General features: G+C 39.7%; 1 protein-coding gene across 1 annotated transcript in view; it reads right to left on the bottom strand.

The window, feature by feature from the left end:
• The window catches only part of LOC135670969 (receptor-like protein EIX2), a 37,237-nt gene extending 16,384 nt beyond the window's left edge, over positions 1–20,853 (bottom strand). The window contains exon 1 of the mRNA XM_065178775.1: positions 19,035–20,853. Within this exon, the coding sequence (XP_065034847.1) occupies positions 19,035–20,853 (1,819 nt within the window). The remainder of the gene's footprint in view (positions 1–19,034) is intronic.
• Between the last annotated feature and the right edge of the window lie 805 nt (positions 20,854–21,658).

The following is a 21,658-nucleotide window of genomic DNA, read 5'->3' as shown; positions in this document are numbered from 1 at the left end:
GTTGCACCTAGGCTGAGCTTACATGCTTCCTAACCGTACACTCGACAAGAAGACCCGAAGGTTGCACCTAGGTCGAGCTTATATGCTCCCTAGCTGTGCACTCGACATGAAGACCCGAGGTTGCACCTAGGCTAAGCTTACATGCTCCCTAGTCATACATTCGACTTGAAGACCCGAGGCCTGCACCTCGATGAGTAAGAGTTAAAAAGGATTCGCTCTCGAGCCATATACCTTAGCATGAAACCCTGAGGGCTACACCTCGGTGGAGCTCACATGCTTCCTAGCCATGCACTCGACAAGAAGACCCGAGAATGCACCTAGGCTAAGCTTATATGCTCCCTAGTCGTGCACTCGGCATGAAGACGCAAGGGTTGCGCCTAGGCTGAGCTTACATGTTCCCTAGCCATACACTTAGTGTAAAGACCCGAGGCCTGTACCTCGATCGAGCCTACGCACTCTCTAGCCATGCACTTGGCATGAAGAACTGAGGTCTACACCTCGGTTGAGCTAACATGTTTTTTGGATAGCAAGGAAGCCATCAAGAAAAACACACAAACGACGCACCTCTCAGCCCCCTACAAGAAACATGAGGTACATGTCTGTGGGAGGGAGAAAATGATAGAGGATACTTTTGTATCACCCAATTGGCAGCCACCTCATATCACACATAGTGCCACTCCAACCGGAGTCATGCATACACAGCCCGACTCAAAAACAGCTATGTCCTAAAGTGACATCGCTTGGCTTAGAAGCAATGCAAAACATAATCTACACCACTCGAAATCACATAAAGCGGCACTCGAAAGTGGGGGGATAGCCCCATACAACACGAGATCAGAATAATCGCCCTAGAACAAATGAACCACTAGCTTAAAAACTACCCCCGAGAACAAATAACCTACATATAGTAGATCACCGGAGAGGTATAAAAACTACCCCCGAGCACATGTTGAATGGGGGGCTCTTTATACACTAACTAAATCATACAGCTTATATTACTATCTTTTCTCCTTTACTGACTTAACCATCGGAGGGATCATGTCGGGCAACCCCTAGTGTCAGCCTATCATATAGATGTTAGGATCGAGTTAGTACTAAGAGGGGGGGGGGGGTGTGAATTAGTGTAGCGGATAAAAAATGTTAGTTTTGAAATTCTTTTCATTTGATGAAAATCGATATCGGAAATGCTTAACTTGAAAGCATGCATAAGCTTAGTGAAAGTAAGAATTTAGTTTGCAATAAAGGTAAATAGCAAGAAGTAAATGCAAACTGAATTTTTATAGTAGTTCTGTCATCGTGACCTATATCCACTCCGCCGATTCCTCTTCCGTCGGGGCCACCGGCATCCACTAATGATCTTCTTTCAACAAGCGAAGATCAACTACCTTTTTACACCCCTCTTCTCCTTTTCACAGGTTTTGGAGACAACCTTTTACAAGCACTCACTCCTCCCTAAACAGAATTCTAAACTTAGAACTAGAGGGGGGGATCTTTCAAGTGATTGCTATAACATTTTCCCACTTTTAAGCTCTTTGTGCTTGTGTATGTTAACCAGTGATGAGAGGGGTATTTATAGGCCTCAAGTGGATTCAAACTTGGAGCCTAAAAATATCTCATCCTTGGTTATCCGGGTACTGGTGGTACCACTGTCTATTCTGGGTGGTACCCTCGCCTGCAGTATTGACATTAGGCGGTACCACCACCCAATCTGGTGGTACTACCGCCTGATAGTCTCTTGGAGATTGAGTTTGGATGGTACCATCGCCTAGACTAACGGTACCACCGCCTAACATAGTCTCGGAGACTATGCCACCGACGATTCCACCAGTTTGGGTCACTGTTTAGGCCTTTCACTTGGCCCAGCATAGCCCAAACTTGGGCCCAATTGGCTTCTAATTGAGTTAGCCCAATTCCAACCCAATTACGCCTAAAACCTAATTTGATCTAGACAATTATTATAAAGCTAATCAAATGTTGTCCAACATGTCATTGGTTCATCGATACCTCGTTCGATTCTTCAGCGTATCGTCCTCTCTTACGGCCTATTGCCAATTGGCCAGTTGACCTCCGCAACTCTGATTTCCTTGGCATAGTTTCCGCTCTTCTTGGCCCGATGTCCAATCCCATGGCCTGAGGCCTTCTATCAATATGTCGATCGATCCTTTGACTTGATGTCCAATCTTCTGACATGTTCCACTCCGACCCAACATGATTCTTCCTGCCTTAATTGTCTCTCCATGATTGAAGCTTCTAACGTCACTCAAAACACAAATCAAATAAATACTATCAATTGGTTTCATCATCAAAATCCGAGATTCAACAATCTCTCCCTTTTTGATGATGATAACCAATTAATGACGAAGTTTAACTAAACTCCCCCTATCAATATGTCATATTGATAGAACCTTGAATTCAAATTGAATTCAAGTCAAAGCAAATTTAATCATGAATCCAAGCAACATGTCATTATAAAATCATACATAATCAAAATTTCAATACATCATTCTATGTATGATTGTCATCATAACTTCTCCCCCTTTGTCATAAAAAAAAAGGAGAGGTACAACTATCAAGTTTTTGATATATAATTTCAAATCATTACATTATAAACATAATATCAAGTTTTATCATCAAGCTAGTAATTTTCTTTCTTCTCTTTTGAGAAGTGTAATTTTTTGCTTCCTTGGTAAAGTGCAAGCTAGCAAAATTTTACATCATTTTACAACATGCAAGCTAGCAATAATTTGATATGTTCATGCATCATGAGTATTGCCTCTCTTGAGATGTGCAAGATAGAACTTTTGTTTCACAGCAAGTTTTTCTCCTTGAAATGTATAAGCTAGCAATTTTTCTCCCCCTTTGTCATTGTAAAAAAAAAGGGAAGAATACAATGTTGTAATTCTTTTCCCTTTACTTCAATCTTTAAATCATGACAAAGATAAAATATCATTCTTAATTCAATATGTTTGTGCATCTATAGTTTCAAATTAGAACATATACAATTTCAAAACCTTATATTTCATCCTTACTTTATGCATGATACCAATAATAAATCAATCATCTCTATGGGCATATCATATATGATACTCAAGCATTCATGATGATAAGACATTAAAATTTTTAAGCATATATCACTTCATACATTAAATCAACATTTTGATCATGATACCAAATATTCATCATTTATTTTCTCCCCCTTTATCATTGTAAATAAGGAAGAAGTAGAGTGGAAGAATACAATGGTACAATTTTTTAGATCAATGCTCTACTTATAACCTAAGGTTTACAACCATAAATATAAAGGAATTACACATCATGTCATGAAAGATAATATCAAAGATCATATGAATACCAAAAGACATAATTCATTTTGACAAATCTTCTCATAAATAATCAAAAGAAAATATTAGAAGATTAAATAGTAAAAGATCTTCAAAAGAAATTTTAAGTCATGAATTCCAAAAAAGATATTCTCTTTAGTAAATTATAAAAAGAAACATATGAGAAAAAGATTTCAATTTATGCATAAGAAATCTTATGATTTATATAGAAAATCTCCTCTTTAGTAAATGGTAAGAAGAAACATAGAAGAACAAAGAAGAGATCTTGATTCACATAAAATAGAAGATATCTCAAGAGAAAGTTCATGATTCAATTAGAAAAATCTCATTTAGATTTAAATAATCAAATCATCAAATTTTTTTTCATAGTCCAAGAGATTAATACAAATAGATTCATCAATCTCTTTTTGAAAACTCGATAAGATAGGGATTGAGAAGTTTTCAAGAAAAATGTATTCTCTTTTTATTTCATGCAAACATTCTTTTGTCTTTATACCAAATATGCCAAATAAAAATATACATCATCATTTAAAAACAAAGTTCATCACAACAAAGATCAATAGTATAATAAAAAAATCATTATTACTTCAAATTCTCATGCATAGCATAAAATCATCAAGCATGGTATCAAAAATTTTAACGTCTTACATCATTACACATAATTTCGAAATATAAGCTCATTAAACATGATTTCAAATCATTAATGCTTCAAATCATCATTACATTATTACATCATCAAGTATGGTTTCATTAAACATAAACCATCTTGAATCTAAAACAATACGGAAATCATCAAGATACACATTATTTCTTCTTTAAAACATACATAGGATTTATCTTAAGCATTAGATTTAGGTCTAACATTTTATTCCTTTATCATAAAACATGTAATTTTCATGATCATTTTCAAAATTACTAGAAGGATAAGCATGATTCCCATTTTTTTAAATAATTTACATATAATTTTTTTAAACTAATTTAAAAATAACTCATGAAATGCATCAAGTAAATTCAAAATAAAGCAAAGAGGTTTTGGTTACCTTATCGTCGAAAGTCATTAAAGCGTAGTTTGCCATCTCGCCATTGTTGGTTTGTTCTTCATCTTCGGATGAACTTGATTCGTCCCAAGCCACATTGAGTGTTTTCTTCTTTTTAGGTTCATTTTTGTTATTTGATTCTTGTTTTAAGAATTTTTTAAGCTTTATTATGGGGAGTTCAAGGTCATCATCATCATCATCACTTGAGTCATCACTCAAGTAGTATCCTATTGTTCAAAGTGCCAAATCCTTCATGTTCTTTGGAAGGTAGTTCTCAAATTCAATACAAGTCATTTCATAGGTCATCAAAGACCCGATAAGTTCTTTAATTAGAAAAAGATTCAAGTCTTTTGATTCTTATATTGCCATTACTTTCGAATCCTACTTTTTAGAAAGATATCGTAAAACTTTATTAACAAGTTCAAGATTCGAAAAACTTTTACCAAGTGCTTTTAAACCATTGACGGCATCCGTAAAATGGGTATACATGTCTCCAATGGTTTCACTTGGCTTCATACAAAATAACTCAAAATTATGCATCAAAAGTTTAACTTTAGAATCTTTTACCCTACTTATGCCTTCGTGTGTGATTTCGAGTGTGTACCAAATATCAAAAGCCGTTTCATAAATAAACACTTGATTGAACTCATTTTTATCTAAAGCATAAAATAAGGCATTCATAGCCTTTGCATTTAAAGAGAAAGTCTTCTTCTCCAACACATTCCAATCGTTCATTAGAAGAGAAGACTTTTGAAAACCAAATTTGATTATATTCCATAAATCGAGATTCAATGAAAGTAAGAAAACTCTCATTCGAGTTTTCCAATATGTGTAGTCTGTCCTATTGAACATGGGAAGACGAATGATAGAGTGACCCTCTTGAAAACCGAAAAGAGCTATTTTTCTTGGGTGTTAAACCAAATGAGAAAAACAAAAAACGTGGCTCTAATACAAACTATTAGGATCAAGTTAACACTAAGAGGGGGGGGTGTGAATTAGTGCAGCGGATAAAAACGTCAGCTTTTAAAATATGTTCGTTCGATGAAAATCGATACAAAAAATGCTTAACTTGAAAGCGTACGAAAGCTTAGTGAAAGTAAGAATTCAGTTTGCAATAAAAGTAGCAAGAAGTAAATGCAAATTAGATTTTTATAGTGGTTCGGTCGTCGTGACCTATATTCACTCCATCGATTCCTCTTCCGTCGAGGCCACCGGCATCCACTAATGATCTTCTTTCAACAGGCAAAGATCAACTACCCTTTTACACCTCTCTTCTCCTTTTCATAAGTTTAGGAGACAACCTTTTACAAGCACTCACTCCTCCCTAAATAGAATTCTAAACTTAAAACTAGAGGAGGGGATCTCTCAAGTGATTGCTACAGTATTTTCCCACTTTTAAGCCTTTTGTGCTTGTGTATATTAACCAAAGATGAGAGGGATATTTATATGCCTCAAGTGGATTCAAACTTGGGATACTGGAGGTACCACCGCCTATGTTGGGCGATACCATCGCTTGCAGCACTAACACTAGGCGGTACTACCACCCTGTCTTGCGGTACCACCGCTTGACACCTTGCCACTGGGCGGTACCACCGCCCAAACTAGCGGTACCACTGCCTAACATAGTCTCAGAGACTATGTCACCGACGTTTTCACTAGTTTGGGTCACTATTTGGGTCTTTCACTTGGCCCAACATAGCCTAAACTTAGGCCCAATTGGCTCATAATTGAGTTAGCCCAATTCCAATCCAATTACACCTAAAACCTACTTCGATCTAAATAATTATTACAAAGCTAATCAAATGTTGTCTGGCATGTCATTGATTCATTGACGCCTCGTCCGATTTTTCGGCGCATCGTACTCTCTTGCGGCCTATTGCCCAATCGGCCAGTTGACCTCTACAACCCTGATTTCCTTGGCGTAATTTTTGCTCTTCTTGGCCCGATGCCCGATCCCATGGCCTAAGGCCTTATGTCGACCGATCCTCTGGCTTGACATCTAATCTTCTGACATGTTTAACTCTGGCCTAATATGATTCTTCCTGTCTTAATTGTCTCTCCCTGATCGAAGCTTCCTGCATTACTCAAAACACAAATAAGATAAATACTATCAATTGGTTTCATCATCAAAATCCGAGATTTAACAATAGGATCGTCGGTCGCTTGAAGACACCCAGACGACCTAGCCCCAAGGGAGGGACCTTGCAACTAGGAAGATCTCAGTCCGGCTACTTGGCCATCCTAAACTGGGTCCTCACGAATGGCTTTCGACCGAGCAGCTTATTCAATCTCACCTTACCAAGTCTCCCACGTCAGCTAGGAAAAGGCACCTGGATAAGCCTGCACCTTCGGTAGTGGACTAACCGTGCTGACTCATTAGTCGATAGTACTCATGACACTATCACCATATAAATAAAGGTAGAGCAAAGACATATCTTCCTCCTATCTACCAAAAAGCCTTTCAGATACCCCTTCTCCCGGATCATTTGGAAGATTTTTATTCTTGTCATGTTAAGGGGAGGGGGGCCAGATCTCATATTCGACGGCTCAGGTCAGTTGGGCCTTCCTCGAGGTGAGTCATAGGATTGGACTCAGGGTGGCTCCTAACAAGGCATTTTATGCGATTCTTCTCGGTGGCTCAAAATCATCACCTTGGCTACCACATACTGGTTGGCCCTTTGGAAAGCCTCGGGAATGGTCGTTGGTGGCCTTTCGACCAATGACCAGAAGAATTGAGAGGGCTTTAGGTCCATCCTGAAAGCTTGGATGACTAGTGAGGGGTGAGCATCAGGAACTCCCCGAATCTCACTAGCGAATCGAGTGACAAAATGGGAGAGGGGCTCATCCTCCTTCTACTTTAGGCTAAGTCGCATTGCTACTGAGGGTTTTGGGTGCATGTTCGCAAAAAAGTGAAGCTCGAATTCCTTCGCTAACTAGGCAAAGGACAACACTAAGAGGTGCTTTAAGTGACTATACCATTCCCAAGCTGCCCCCCTTAGTCTGGTCAGGAATGCATGGCATATTAGAGCGTCCGACATATCGTACAATGCCATCTGAGCTTGGAAGGTTGCCATGTGCTCTCTTGGGTCAGAACTGCCATCAAAAGCTTCCTGCTTAGGAGATAAAAGTTAGTTGAGAGCAGCTCCTCCTGAATATCTTGGACAAAGGGGGAGCTGCCCGAGGTGTGGTCATTATCCTCACACTTTGACTGTTGAAACTCCTACTATACCTCGTCAAGGTGCTGGTTCACCAGTCACAACTGCGTTGTGCATGGGCAGAGCCTCTTTGCTAGAGCACTCATTGAGTGGATTCATCAATGGATGCTCTTGTGACATTCGACCCTCCTTCTAACGTCAAAAATATTATAAACTTTTATGTCATGTCCCGAGAGCCAATATAGCATGGTCTTATCCGAACGAGTGAGGGCGTCCATATGGGTCCTTGGGGCGAGGAAGACGGGAAAGCGAGTGTAGGGAAATCTAGGGGCAACATCACATGTGCAGTGGAAGAACATAAAATAAAAATCCTAAATTTTTCAAAAAGTGTTCATCATTGTACGAAGATTGGTGCGTAAAACCCATGATATAGAGATCCACGTGTAAGATAGTTGTGTTATAAAGGGAGATCATATATCCCTGAATCCCTATAGATCTGTAGGAGAGGATGAAGGAGGTTAAGCATCCTCCTCTCTAGCGGTGATCCACACCTACTATCTGAGGAGGAGAATGAGAGAGGAGAATAGGAGGTGACAACCAAGAAGACCTAGCCTATGGGCCTTTAGTCCCCTCCTATTTATAGAGGCCCCAAGTTAACCCTAATGGATCCTGCCCTATTGGGTACTAGATCTCCATCCAATTACTTAAGCCTCTTAGATTAGTGGGCCTCTACCCAATAATATCTTATTAGCTCTTATTGGATCTCATCCATTAGATCTAATAATTCATGGGCTTATTGGATATCCAATAAGATAGGGGCTCTAGTGGATATCCCATATCTGAACCTCTACTCTTCGCAACATCTATCATATGTGTATGACCCTCTAGGCCCAATATCGAGCTGGCAATGAGTCATACCTATCATAACTCTTTCTGGCTCAGTAAATTATTATTTCCATAATAATTCATTTGACTTATCGATTGCGGACATACTAGGCCACTACGTCGTAGTCCCCAAGTGATATAGGAGAATCTAATTCTTTGGACCTATCTATCATCAGTTATCGTGTACCTATAGTCCCTTATCCATCTAATATCCTAGAAATCATATACCAGGCATGGTGCTGTCAGGCCCAGATGGTTTCTCCTCGAGTCTCGCTCTAATTAGATTCTCCCGGAGAACTCTTTCTCTCTCAGTCCGAATGACCTTGGCTAAGGATTTATCTAAGCAATAATACACTGGATATTCCTCTTATGATACTATAGGTACTCGACATCGAAGGTTGCAGCAAGTTCAATGTAAAGGTCGCCAACGGAAGAATCCTAAAGTGCGACCAAAGATGTCCGCAGGTGAAACTATTATTGTAAGACCAATATATTATAATCGACTTCTTCCTCCTACTAATTGATGACTATGAGGCCATGCTTAGCATAGAATGGCTGACGACGCTAGGTGATGTCTCTTGGAACTTCTCCAAATTAATTATGAAATTCTATTACAAAAGCAAACAGATCATCCTACGAAGAAAGCGCGGAAGTAATGTAACCACCATTTCGACTCAACGAATGGAGAAAGTTTTACACAAGATAAATAGTAGTTTTTTGATGCACCTCCAGTAGTAACTAGAGGGGAAGAAAATAGAAATTGAAGATCAAAATATCACCCAATTGCTTGCTGAATTTGTCGACATTTTTGTTGAGCCGCACGGTCTTCCTCCTACGCGGCAACATGACCATTATATTCTAATCCTTCCGGGCAAACCACCAGTGAACACTCAGTCGTACCGATATCCTCACCTCTAGAAGGATGAAATTGAAAAGATCATAAAGGAGATGCTTGAAACAAGGGTGGTTCGGCCAAGTTGCAGCCCCTATTCCTCACCGGTGCTACTTGTACGCAAGAAGGACGGAACTTGACGGATGTGCATCGACTACCAAGCTTTAAATGGCATCACTGTCAAGGATAAGTACCTAATACCAATGGTGGATGAACTTCTTGATGAGTTAAAAGGAGCTCGAGTCTTCACGAAGTTGGACCTCCGATCCAATTACCACCAAATTCAGGTATGTGAAGACGACATTCCAAAAACTGCATTTTGCACACATAACGGCCATTATGAATTCTTGGTAATACCTTTTGGACTCACTAATGCTCCTTCAACCTTCCAAAGTCTCATGAATGATATTTTTCATAGCTTTCTTCGTAAATTTATGCTGGTATTTTTTTATGATATTCTCATCTACAACCCTTCTCTTGAGACTCACTTTCAGCATTTATAGGTTGGTTTGATGATCCTTCAGGAGAATACACTTTTTGTTAAGCAACCAAAGTGCAGTTTTCTCTAGCAAAAAATAAAGTACCTTGGGCACATAATATCAGAAGGAGTGGCGGTAGACGTAACAAAAATTGAAGCAATGCAAGGCTGGCCGAAACCTACAAATGTGAAATTACTATGCGGGTTCCTTGGATAACGGGCTACTACGAAAAATTTGTTAAGGACTATGGGAAGATCAGCACACCCCTCACTTCTCTACTAAAAAAAGATGTCTTCCAATGGTCGAACAAAGCCTCCGCTGCCTTCGATAAACTTAAGGCAGCCATGACAATGACGCCAATGCTAGCGCTACCAAATTTCAATCGACCCTTCATCATTAAAGCCGACACATCTGGAGTCATTATTGGAGCTGTTCTCATGCAAGATGGTTGACCACTCACATACACCATAAAGGCATTATCTCCCTCCCATCAAAATATGTCAATATACGATAAGGAGATGCTCGCCATTGTACACGCAGTAACGAGGTGGAGACCCTACTTGATCGGTCGATGATTTCAAATTAAAACCGACCATATAAGCCTTAAGTACTTTTTAGAGCAAAATATATCAATCCCTGAGTAGCAAAAATGGGTAACCAAACTTCTTGGATTTGATTATGAAATTATTTATAAAAAGGGGAAAGAAAACGTTATTGTAGATGCACTCTCACGGCTACCTGAGCAAGCTAAGGTTTCAGCCATCTCCCTTCCTACCACTAGCTTCCTCAAGGACATTAGGGAAGAATGAAAGAAGGATCCAAAGATCAACAATATCATAAAAAAATTGGAGGATCCAAGTGTAATAGCCCACTACACTTGGGATTCGAGGGATCTACGTTACAAAGGTCACATTGTGCTTATACTTGACTTCCCTTGCATCAAAATCATCCTGCATGAAATGCACTCCACTCCTTTAGCAGGGCACTCCGGATTCCTAAGAACCTACAAAAGAGTGAAGCAAAATTTTTATTGGAGAGGGATGAAAAAAAATTATTGCTGAATATATGGCATAATGTGATGTATGTCAACAATATAAGGGTAAAACAATGGCAAGTCCAGGGAAGCTACAACCATTACCTATACCGGACTCAATGTGGACTGACATCTCTACAAAGCTATCCCTACGTTTTTATGGGCCCTATCATATCACAGAGCGTATTGGAGCCGTGGAGTACATACTTAAATTGCATGAAGATGCCAAAATTCACCCTATCTTCCACGTGTCATGCTTGAAGCCCAAGTTGGGAGAACAAGAGTCGCCCCCTGCTCAACACCATTGAGGATGGAGTTATTCAAGCCCAACCACAAGCCATCCTCGATCGCAGGATCATGATGCATCGCTGACGTCTCTCTACTGAAGTACTAGTGCATTGGAATAATTTACCACTTGAAGACGCCACATGAGAATCATACAAGGAGCTGAAGACTAGGTTCCTTAAGTTTATGGAATCTTAGCCTCGAGGATAAAGCTGATTTGAAGAGAGAGAGTCTGTTAGGACTCTAGCTAAGAGAGTCCTAATAGAGAGGAGCATTCATGTTAACCTACTTAGCCGACCCCTATTAAAGAGGTAAAGAGGTCGACTAGGGTTAGGAGGTTATTTCTTAGAGAAGTATTAGGAGTTGTAAAGAAATAGGAGTCTTGAGTAGGAGTGCTATTAGGAGTTAGGGTTTAGAAACCCTATAAATAGTCATGTATTCATCCTCTTTTGATAAGCAATAGATGAATCTTTTTTGCAGCCTTTGAGCAGCAACTTGGAGGAAGGAACCCCTATAGAGTTCCAAGGAGGCCGATCCCTTAAAGAGATCAACCCCAAGCTTAGAATCTGCAAGGGTTCTACCAGACTTCTATCTTAATCTACTCCCATTATTTTCTCATAAATCACACAACTCCCTTTGGTATGTGAATCGGAGACCCCCGGCAGATCTCTAGTGGGGATCGGGAACTAATTGACATCTTAACGTAACCTCGAGTGACTCAACCAATTACGCTGAGCCTGTGAAAGTAGGCAACTCTTGCTAATCACAACTCCTTGTGATTCCCGTCTTTGTCGGCCTCCGAAATACCATGGTCTCGAGTGACTCGACCAACCATGGTGTTTGGTTAAGCCATCACTATCGTTACAAGATGAGTCTGATTCGATAATATGCCATCTAGTGACTCGACCAAGTACACCATATCCTCAGGTCACTGGTAACATCTTTATGTCGTTGGCAAGATAGCGAATTGTGAAATAGGTGAGCCTTGATTGACTCGACCAATTCAACCTACGTTGGGAATCGGTCCATACCTATAACGATGGAAGGCCACGTGGGTTAATCTAATTATCTCACATTTACTGACTTAATATTATAAAGAGAGAATTTTTTATTTGGTCTCCTAATATGACGAGTCACACACATACATATTTAATATATATCTACATCTCATGCAAATATATATACATATCTAATATATGCATAATCAATCACACATAACACGAGCAATCACACCAAATGATCATGGACCACAACCTAATACGATCATGCTCGAGCCAGAAGGCCTAATCACTCATATCAAGATCTATGTGTATAGCGACGCATCTCTATGCCCTGTGATCGTCCATCTTATCCTCGTCGGTTCCGTCGGCATCTCGGTGCATCTCCATGCATCGCGATCGTTCGTCTCAGCCTCGTGGGTCCTGCTATCGTTTTCACGCTCCCGTTGTGCCTCCTTGTGTGATTACAACTTAATCATAGGCACATAAGCCCGACAATAAACGAGAAATAAAATGGAGGCTCGCAAGCTCCAATAATAATAATAATAATCACAAGTACACACACATCATACGATCCATGATTATCCGTCCACATCATACATCACATGTTAATATCATTATGTAGGACTACTAGATAATAATAATAATAATAATAATAGTTAATTAAATATTTTAATTAACTAATTTTTTTTAATTAGGGACATACAAGAAATTTTCTCAATTATGAAGGGTATTTTGATAATTTAGATAAAAAGATAAAATCTAGAATTTCATAAATTTCGAGGGGCAAAACTATCATTTCACCTAAAAAACCCTAACCCTCCCCTTTGCTGCGTTGCAGCCACCGCCACCCTACCGGTGACGACCATTGCAAGGGGGAGAGCGGGGCACCGCCTCTCCATGCAGGCGGCGCTACTCCTGTGGGCGCAACGCCCACAGGTGTCGCTGCCCCTACGAGCACTTCTGCTCGCGAGTGTAGTGCCTACGAACACTTCTGCCTGCGAGTGTAGCGCTTATGGGCAGTTTAGCCCACAGGCGATGTTGCCCCCGTGGGCGCAGCACCCATAGGCGACGCTACAACCACCCGCAAGCGGTGCTACCCCCGTCGGAGGGCGCCCCTGCGGGTAGTTCTGCCCACGGGCACAACATCAATAGGTGTCACCCATGCGGTTGCCTGCCTATGGCCCACAGGCTACCGACCGCAGGCAGCTGACTGTAGGTTACCGACCACTTACACGCAGGTGGCTAGGCCTCGGCCAATGCTGCAAGTAGCCATTGTTCAACCTACGAGGGCAGCAATAGTTGCTGCCCTCTCTCGTCTTTTGCGTCAAAAATTTTGATGTCAAAAGTTTTTCTAAAACACAACACACGCAGTTCAAAACCAATCTTTCGCACGAACAACTTGGCTCTGATACCATTGTAGGGAAATCTAGGGGTGACATCATATACGCAATGGAAGAACATAAAATAAAAATCCTAAATTTTTCAAAATGTGTTCATCATCATGCGAAGATTGGTATGCAAAACCTGCGATACAGAAAATCACGTGTGAGATAGTTGTATTACCTAGGGAGATCGTATATCCCTGAATACCTGAATCCCCTCTAGCGGTAATCCACACAGTAGGGCTATGACGACGCTCCTCAAATCTCTACGCCTGTATTTGAGGAGGAAAATGGGAGAGGAGAATAGGAGGTAGCAACCAAGAAGCTCCAAGCCTTTAGTTCCCTCCTTTCTAATTACCTAAGCCTCTTAGATTAGTGGATCTCTACCCAATAATCTCTTATTAGCTCTTATTGGATCTCACCCATGGGATCCAATAATTCAGGGGCTTATTGGATATCTAATAAGATAGGGGTTCCAGTAGATATCTCATATCCGAACCTCTCCTCGTCGCAACACCTACTATATGTGTGTGACCCTCTAGGCCCAATATCGAGCTTGTTATGAGTCATACCTATTAGAACTCTTTCTGGCTCAGTGAATTATTATCTCCATAATAATTCACTTGACTCATCGACTGTGAACGTACTAGGCTACTATGCTGTAGTCCCTAGACGATACAGGGGAATCCAATCCTTTGGACCTATCTGTCCTCAGTTACTATATACCTATAGTCACTTATCCATCTAATATCCCAGAAACCGTATACCTAGTATGGTAATGTCAGACCCATATGGTTTCTCCTCGAGTCTCGCTCTAATTGGATTCTCCCGGAGAACTCTTTTTCTCTCAATCCGAACGATCTTGGCCAAGGATTTATCTAAGGAAGAACACACATGATATTCCTCTTATGATACCGAGAGCAGATGATCCTCTATCGATACTTAATAGCTCTCGTAAGGTTGGCTGCCACTCCAAATAACCTGTTGTACTAGATCTAGAACTTCTAAACCTATAGGTTTGGTATTAAAGATCAGAGTACTTATATAGGACATCCTTAGTTTCTCATAGACCAAATGCACTATTAGGATGACGGAATCACTGTTTGACAATAAGGCATCATTAATCATCCAACATTCTGTGAGCAGATCAATCAGCGAACTCATTCTCCAATGATCACCTGTATCTCTTATGGTCCCACACGAACAACTGTGAGACCAGCTACCTCTATCATATGGATGAGTATACAACACACCAGTATGTTCAGTTATCTCGATATCCTCTCGAGTAATATATGACTAGGATTATTTAGAGTAAGTTTTTAAAGGTGAATCGGTCTCATTATCATGATCTCATCACGATCCGATTTTCATTGCACAGATCCATACACATCACAATATATTTATGCAACAAGTAATATAAAATGATAAAATATTAAATAATATAATTAAAAAGATAGTATGTCATGTCACACGTATCATTACTCATTTGATTAGCTTGTAGGGCATCCATGACTAGCAACGAGATAGTGTCGGGGGATAGCTTTCGGGCTCCCGCTACGTCATTATGGTCGACCTCGAAGTGAAGCTTAAGTGGTCCCATCTATACTGCATCAGGTTGAGGTAAAATTCTTGACTCGATCATTTCCATGCTTAAATTAACAAAAAAAAATTCTTTTGTGATGTAAAAGGTTCGGTCTCCTTTCTGCGATCGACATTTATACACATGAGAAGCCGAAGGTACATGGATCATTAATACCGCCATTGTCCTGTGGGACGCAACCGTATAAGCAGCCAACCCGTATGTTCCCGATAGCTGAGTCATCTTGTCCGGACCTTTGCTGCACGATGTTGATCCATACGATTCTGAGCGATGCAGAGTCAATCGTGAGTCATCTGCCAGGTCGGCCTCTCTCCCCACTGAACACACGTCAGATTGTTTCATATCGATTACTCTGTGACTGCCAACTGTCATTCTTCGATGGTGCGGTGATATTCCTGTATCAGCTGCCATCTCAGTCGAGTCAATCGTAAAGGCCAACACTGATTAATCTACGTCACTAAGCTGCAAGGAACACACAACATTCAACGACCACTACCAAGTTAGTGTGATAAGACAAGCGACTACACGATAATAGTGTACCAAGTTAGATCAAAAAACAATTGGGTTTATTCGACAGTGGCTTGATAATAGTGTCTTTCACCATGTTTCTACTCAAATTTCTGCATATTCTCTTTGAAAAAAGTTGGAAAGTCTCTATGAAAGAAAAACAGTTGGCAACAAAGCTTTTTTTATCAGAAAACTTATGAACCTAAAATATAGAGAGGGTGCTTATATTGCTAAGCATTTGAATGAAATACAGAGTATTACTAACCAGTTATCCTCTATGAAAATGTCTCTTAATGATGAGTTGCAGGCAATGTTACTTCTCAGTTCATTACCAGAAAGTTGGGAGACACTAGTGGTTTCCCTCAGTAATTCTGCGCCAGATGGTGTTGTCACTATGAGTCAAGTAACAAGCAGTTTGTTGAATGAGGAGTTGAGAAGAAAAAGTTCAGTAACATCTTAGAATGATTCAGAGGCACTTATCAAGTTAGTGTGATAAGACAACTACTGTTCCTTCTACCATTCGTGGAATGCAATATCATTTATAAGAAGAAGAGATAAAATAGAAAGGATAGGAATAGTTGATTGAGAGGTGGTGGAAGTACGTATGATAGGAGGAGAGTCCTTACACCTCGATTGCCAACTACTGTTGTTACTTTTGACTACTTCACTGTTAGATACGCGTATTAATCTCTACGTTGCTCACCCTCAACTCTGATGGCCAGGTTTTATTTCAAGGATTCACAGCACACTGTCCGTGCTATTGGCTGCGCTATATACAGCTCTCATTGGTTAAGGCTTAACCAATAGAGCTACGTTACGTTTTGTGGTTGCGATACATGTTATCATTACTATTATTCCATAAAGCTAAAGACGAGAGAAAATAAGGGTTTCTAAGGTGATAGCAGAGGTCTTGTAAAGATCTTCTCCTTCTCTTAATCATTCATCGTCACAATATATGTCATAATATTATAACCATAGTTCCATAAGTTTTTATATGAGAATTGCAAGGCCTAAACTTGTATACAAATGAAATCCGAATCCTTACACTTGACACAATACAAAACAGATACATCCATAATGTCCACATATAACATCAGTAATATATAAGTTCACCAAAGACATCTCATCAATGGATTATTACATCACAAGTCTCAAGAGTTTAAACCATAAATAATATAATTTATTACCTCGAGGTATAACAAAATTCAATTTCTTCCAAGGATCTGCAAAATTTTAACAGCAAAGATATAAGCAACCACAACTTACAAAAACTCATATATTGACAAAACTTACCATATTTGCAGTTTAGAAAACTATACACTTATATAAAGAGCAAAAATAACTTTACATTAACTTTTAGTATGATAAGCACATTAGACAACATAATCTTTGAATATATTTCCATAATAAAACATAAGTAGATAGATTTCATTTTAATGCAAAGATTATCAATAACTTATGAACTTATAACCAATTTATAACCCCAATTTGTAAAGTCCAAATCAAAACCAACTGGTTGAACCATTAAACATCATTTAAAATAACATATTGACATATCCTTGCAATGCATAACTCTTTACATATCATTTCAAATATGTCCAACAATATAACAATCAAAATAATAATAAAATATTTTAATTATTTTAAATAAATGCAATATCAACAAGCTTATTTTCAAAAGCCAATTTAACATTTGCAAATCACATAACTTAATTATTAACAAATATGTATTACTAAATTTGAAAGTAAGTTAGATAAAATCATTGGATACCTAACTTAATCCTAGACTATTATAACTGATATAGTGATAAGACTCTCCTTCTTTTCTTAAATGATTCAAATAATATAAACCAATCCGATCATCAATCATAATCTTTTCTTTCTTATCTAATAATGACTATTGTTTTCTCTAACATCACAACATACTCAATGATTTTAGATTAATTAATCTATAGTCCTATTTGCTCTCTGATTGGTATATGTAATCTTTCAAATTTTAAACTTACTCTCTTGATATAAAAACGACATCCTTAAATCTCACACCTCTTTTTTTTTTTTTCCTCTTTTCTTCCTTGCCAAAGCCACCCCTCTCTTCCTGAGTGTCCAATCCACACGCAGTCAAATTATAATGTTTGTTCTATCATTTTGAATACAATGTGTTTGTTCCTTTAAAATCAATATAGCATATTTTTAAACTATATCTTTATGTGGAAGACTTGGGTGTATGTTTTCTTCTTTTTCTAATATCTCTCTGCTTTAAAACTATGAGCCTACTTTTGTATGATGTTATGATAATGCAAGCCTCAAAAAGAAGATGTTATGATGTTATGTTATGATAATACAGCAGCCCATCCTTAGATCAACAATACAAATTCTTTTTTCATTGATCACAACAAACATTACGAATCCAAAATACTATACAAATAAAAAGTAGAGTGATGACATACCTTATTCCCATCTACTGTAGAGCCTTTTTGATCATCCATAGTAACAAGTTTAGGATTAACGTTCAAACAATCGTCGAGGAATTAATTGCCATTGCACCCAAATCCGATCATACATATCATCAATCATACGGAAATAAGCATACCTCCATGCATCTTTGAGGAAGAGAATACCACAAAAGGTCCAAAATCCCATCATAAATCCTAGTACCATGCTGATATAGAACCACAGCCACTCGGAAATCTCCTTCTCATACTCTTGTATATTATTTTGAGCTATTTTATTGTTGGGACAACTTTTGGAAGTTGGTGGTCCACATAAGTCGGCATTGCCCATGTAAATAGAAGGATCATTGAGGGTTTGGAGTTGATGACCAGTTGGTATCCTTCCCGAAAGATTATTATACGATAAATTCAAGTAGCTCAAGAAATATAAATCCGATAAGCTCTCAGGAATGCTACCAGAAAGATCATTTATTGATAGATCAAGGGATTCTAATAATTTCATTCCTCCTATCTGCCAGGGGATTTTTCCTTCTAAATGATTTCTTGACAAATTAAAGTTCTTGAGTCCTGCAAGGTCTCCGATTCCATCAGGGATCTCTCCGATTAGTCTATTGTTTGAAAGATCTAGACTTTTCAAAAGATCTAAATCTTTTATATAAAAAAGATCTTGTCCCTTCGTAGATATATCGAACAAGTCATAAATAAATGTACCATTGTCTGAAGTTGATGCCATGGTACTAAAATTACCAAAGTTGTGGGGAATGGAACCCGAGAAATTATTATTCGCAAGATCCAATATTTGAAGTCGTCCAAGTTGTGCTAGTTGCCAAGGGATGTCTCCAGAAAACATATTTGAACGTAGACGAAGGACTGCCAATTGCGATAAATTTTCTCCCATCCAAAGCGGAATACTTCCGACAAAATTATTTTGAGCAAGATCAAGAAATTGTAGATTTGTACAATTTTGCAATGACAAAGGAAGCTCACCTGAAAAACTGTTGTTTTTCAGTTGTAATAGTTTGAGCTCTGTTAAGAAACCAATCGTGTTTGGAATTTCACCGGAAAAATGATTGTTGGCCAGACTCAATATGGAAAGATCTTGCAATGACTCCCCCAAACAATAAGGGATTTCACCAAATAAATTGTTGCCGGAGAGGACAAGGTATCGCAGATACGTCCATCGGCAGATCGATGAAGATATGTCACCATCGAGCATGTTGTTCGAGAGCAACGCCAAGCTAACATGCGGCCATGCCGGCAATTGCCCCGTAAAAGAATTATTGGAGAGATATAGAGTGTCGAGTGCAGACGGCAGCATCGCCGGCAAAGGACCTTCAAATATGTTGGAGTCCAAATATAATTCTTCCAACCTGGCGAACGACAAAGAAGATGGCAACCTTCCTCCTATTCGGTTGTCGGAGAGGTCTACGAGTGTGACGGTGGAAGATGAAAAGTTCCAAAACCAATTAGGGATCGTTGCTGCAATTTTACAATCGTGCATCGTCAATTCTTGGGTCTGCGTTTGGAACCGTAGCCACTCGGGGAATTGAGGCCCGAGATGACAATTGCTTAGATATATAACTCTGAGTTGGAAAGGTGGGACCCAACTCTGGCCAATAGATACGGTGATGGAGTTGTCGAACAAGTCCAACACTCGCAATTTTGTGAGACTCTCAAAATGAGCTTCTGAAATGACACCTCCGAGAGAATTCCCACCGAGATAAAGTCCGGTGAGATTAGAGAACTTTCCGACGGATTTAGGCACGGAGCCATTGAATAAGTTGTAGCTGAGGTTCAAAACGATGAGGTTTGTGAGTTGCTCGAGCCAACCGGTCAAAGTTCCTGATAATTGATTGACCGACATATCTAATTCTTCTAGCCTGCGGAGATTTGCCATGGATCTTGGCACTATCCCCTCGAGCAGAAAATTATTTCCTAGATTGAGAAAGGTCAAAGAGCTCAGGTCTCCGATCGCATCGGGAATGGTGCCCCGGAAGTCACTAGAGGAAAGGTCAAGGGAGGTGAGACCGCTGACGTTCCCCAACCATTTGGGTAAGGTGGAGCTGAAACTATTGAAGGAGAGATCGAGGACGGTAAGAGAGGAGGTGAAGTTGACGTGGACAACAGAAACCGGGATGCTATTAAGACCACCGTAAGACATGTTTAACACCTGGAGGGACGACAGCATGTTCACCGACGAGAACCAATCTGGGACGTCGGTTAGGTTCAACCCGCTCAAGTCCAGGTGCTTCAAGGACGTGAGATGGGAGAGCCAGTCGAGGTTGTCGACGGGATATCCGTTGCCATAATCATCGATGTATAAAGCATCGCTTAGATCAAGAACGTAGAGGCTCGAAAGGTTCCCCAGCCGAGCAGGTATTCCTCCCATGAAATATGTAGAAGATAGATTGAGGTATCTCAGTTTCTTGAAGGAGCCGATGAACTCCGGTATGCGGATTCCGCTGAAATCATTGAAGCTAAGATCCAAGTGCCTCAGATGAGATAAAGCAAGTAATGACGAGTTCATCCTCTCACCGCGTAATGCCCCATCAAGCGTATTCGTGTTCCGGAGGTCCAGCTTGACGACGTGGCCGGTGGTGGCGCGACAGATGACCCCCGCCCATGCGCAGCAGTCTTGGCCTACCCAAGAAGATAGCCGGTTATGAGTGTCGTGGATGCCGGCTTTGAAGTCCAACAGTGCTTCCCTCTCCATGCTGAAACACCCACTTGTCACCGTGGCCCGGTGGAGGAGGAGGGCCAAGAGGCACAACAACAATGATGATAAGAAGCGTAAAGGGAAACCCATGGCGCGCAGTTTGATCTCCCTCCCTCTCTACCTACTCCTAGCCGCCACAATCAGAAGAACAGGACGAAGGTGGAGGTGCATGCTACGCTATGCCAAATCACAAATTTATAAGCCAACTGATGCACACAACTTCTTCCATTCCAAGCTCTAACTTTCTCCGCTCCATTACATCATGCATGGAATTAATTGCACCGACTCGTTCTCTAAAGAAGACTTCGACTGAGAGCACACAAGTCACCTTCACCATCGGAGAGTTCGTATGTGACGAAAGATGTAAGAGTTCAGACGGCCGGAACCAGTGGATACGATGCAGAGCATCATGCGGGTCATGAACGTGAAGCCAAGTATGCATAGAATTGATCGAGATTACACCACTTTGACTCGGAAACAGTTGACTGACTGAAATAACTAAAGTGCAAAATAGTAATTATTTCTTTTTTATTTCTTAATTAGAATTAAATTTCTTCGGTACCTAATTTACTTGGAAAATTAGACTCTTTGGAGTTTCATTTCTAAATAGAAAATAATTTCCATTGGAGATGATATACCAAATATATTTGGATTGACTCGTGAGATAGTTTTATTCCTTACACTTAAAACATTTTTTTTTTTGCATAATGAAGAATAAAAATGCCTGACCACATAAATTTTATGTAATTTATTTTGAGTATATGTTCTGTTATTTATTTTCTTGATTATTCTTTTGACATTGAGCCATTCCCCGTTACGGTCATAGCTCACTCGATTGCTGTATATACGTGATTGGAATAATAATAAACTTTATGATTAGATAGGATTTTGGGTT

The sequence above is a fragment of the Musa acuminata genome, unplaced genomic scaffold, assembly GCF_036884655.1.
Source record: "Musa acuminata AAA Group cultivar baxijiao unplaced genomic scaffold, Cavendish_Baxijiao_AAA HiC_scaffold_1137, whole genome shotgun sequence".
Taxonomy (NCBI): Eukaryota; Viridiplantae; Streptophyta; class Magnoliopsida; order Zingiberales; family Musaceae; genus Musa; species Musa acuminata.
Note: the sequence above shows the minus strand (reverse complement) of the source record. Positions and strands in the feature narration are given on the sequence as shown.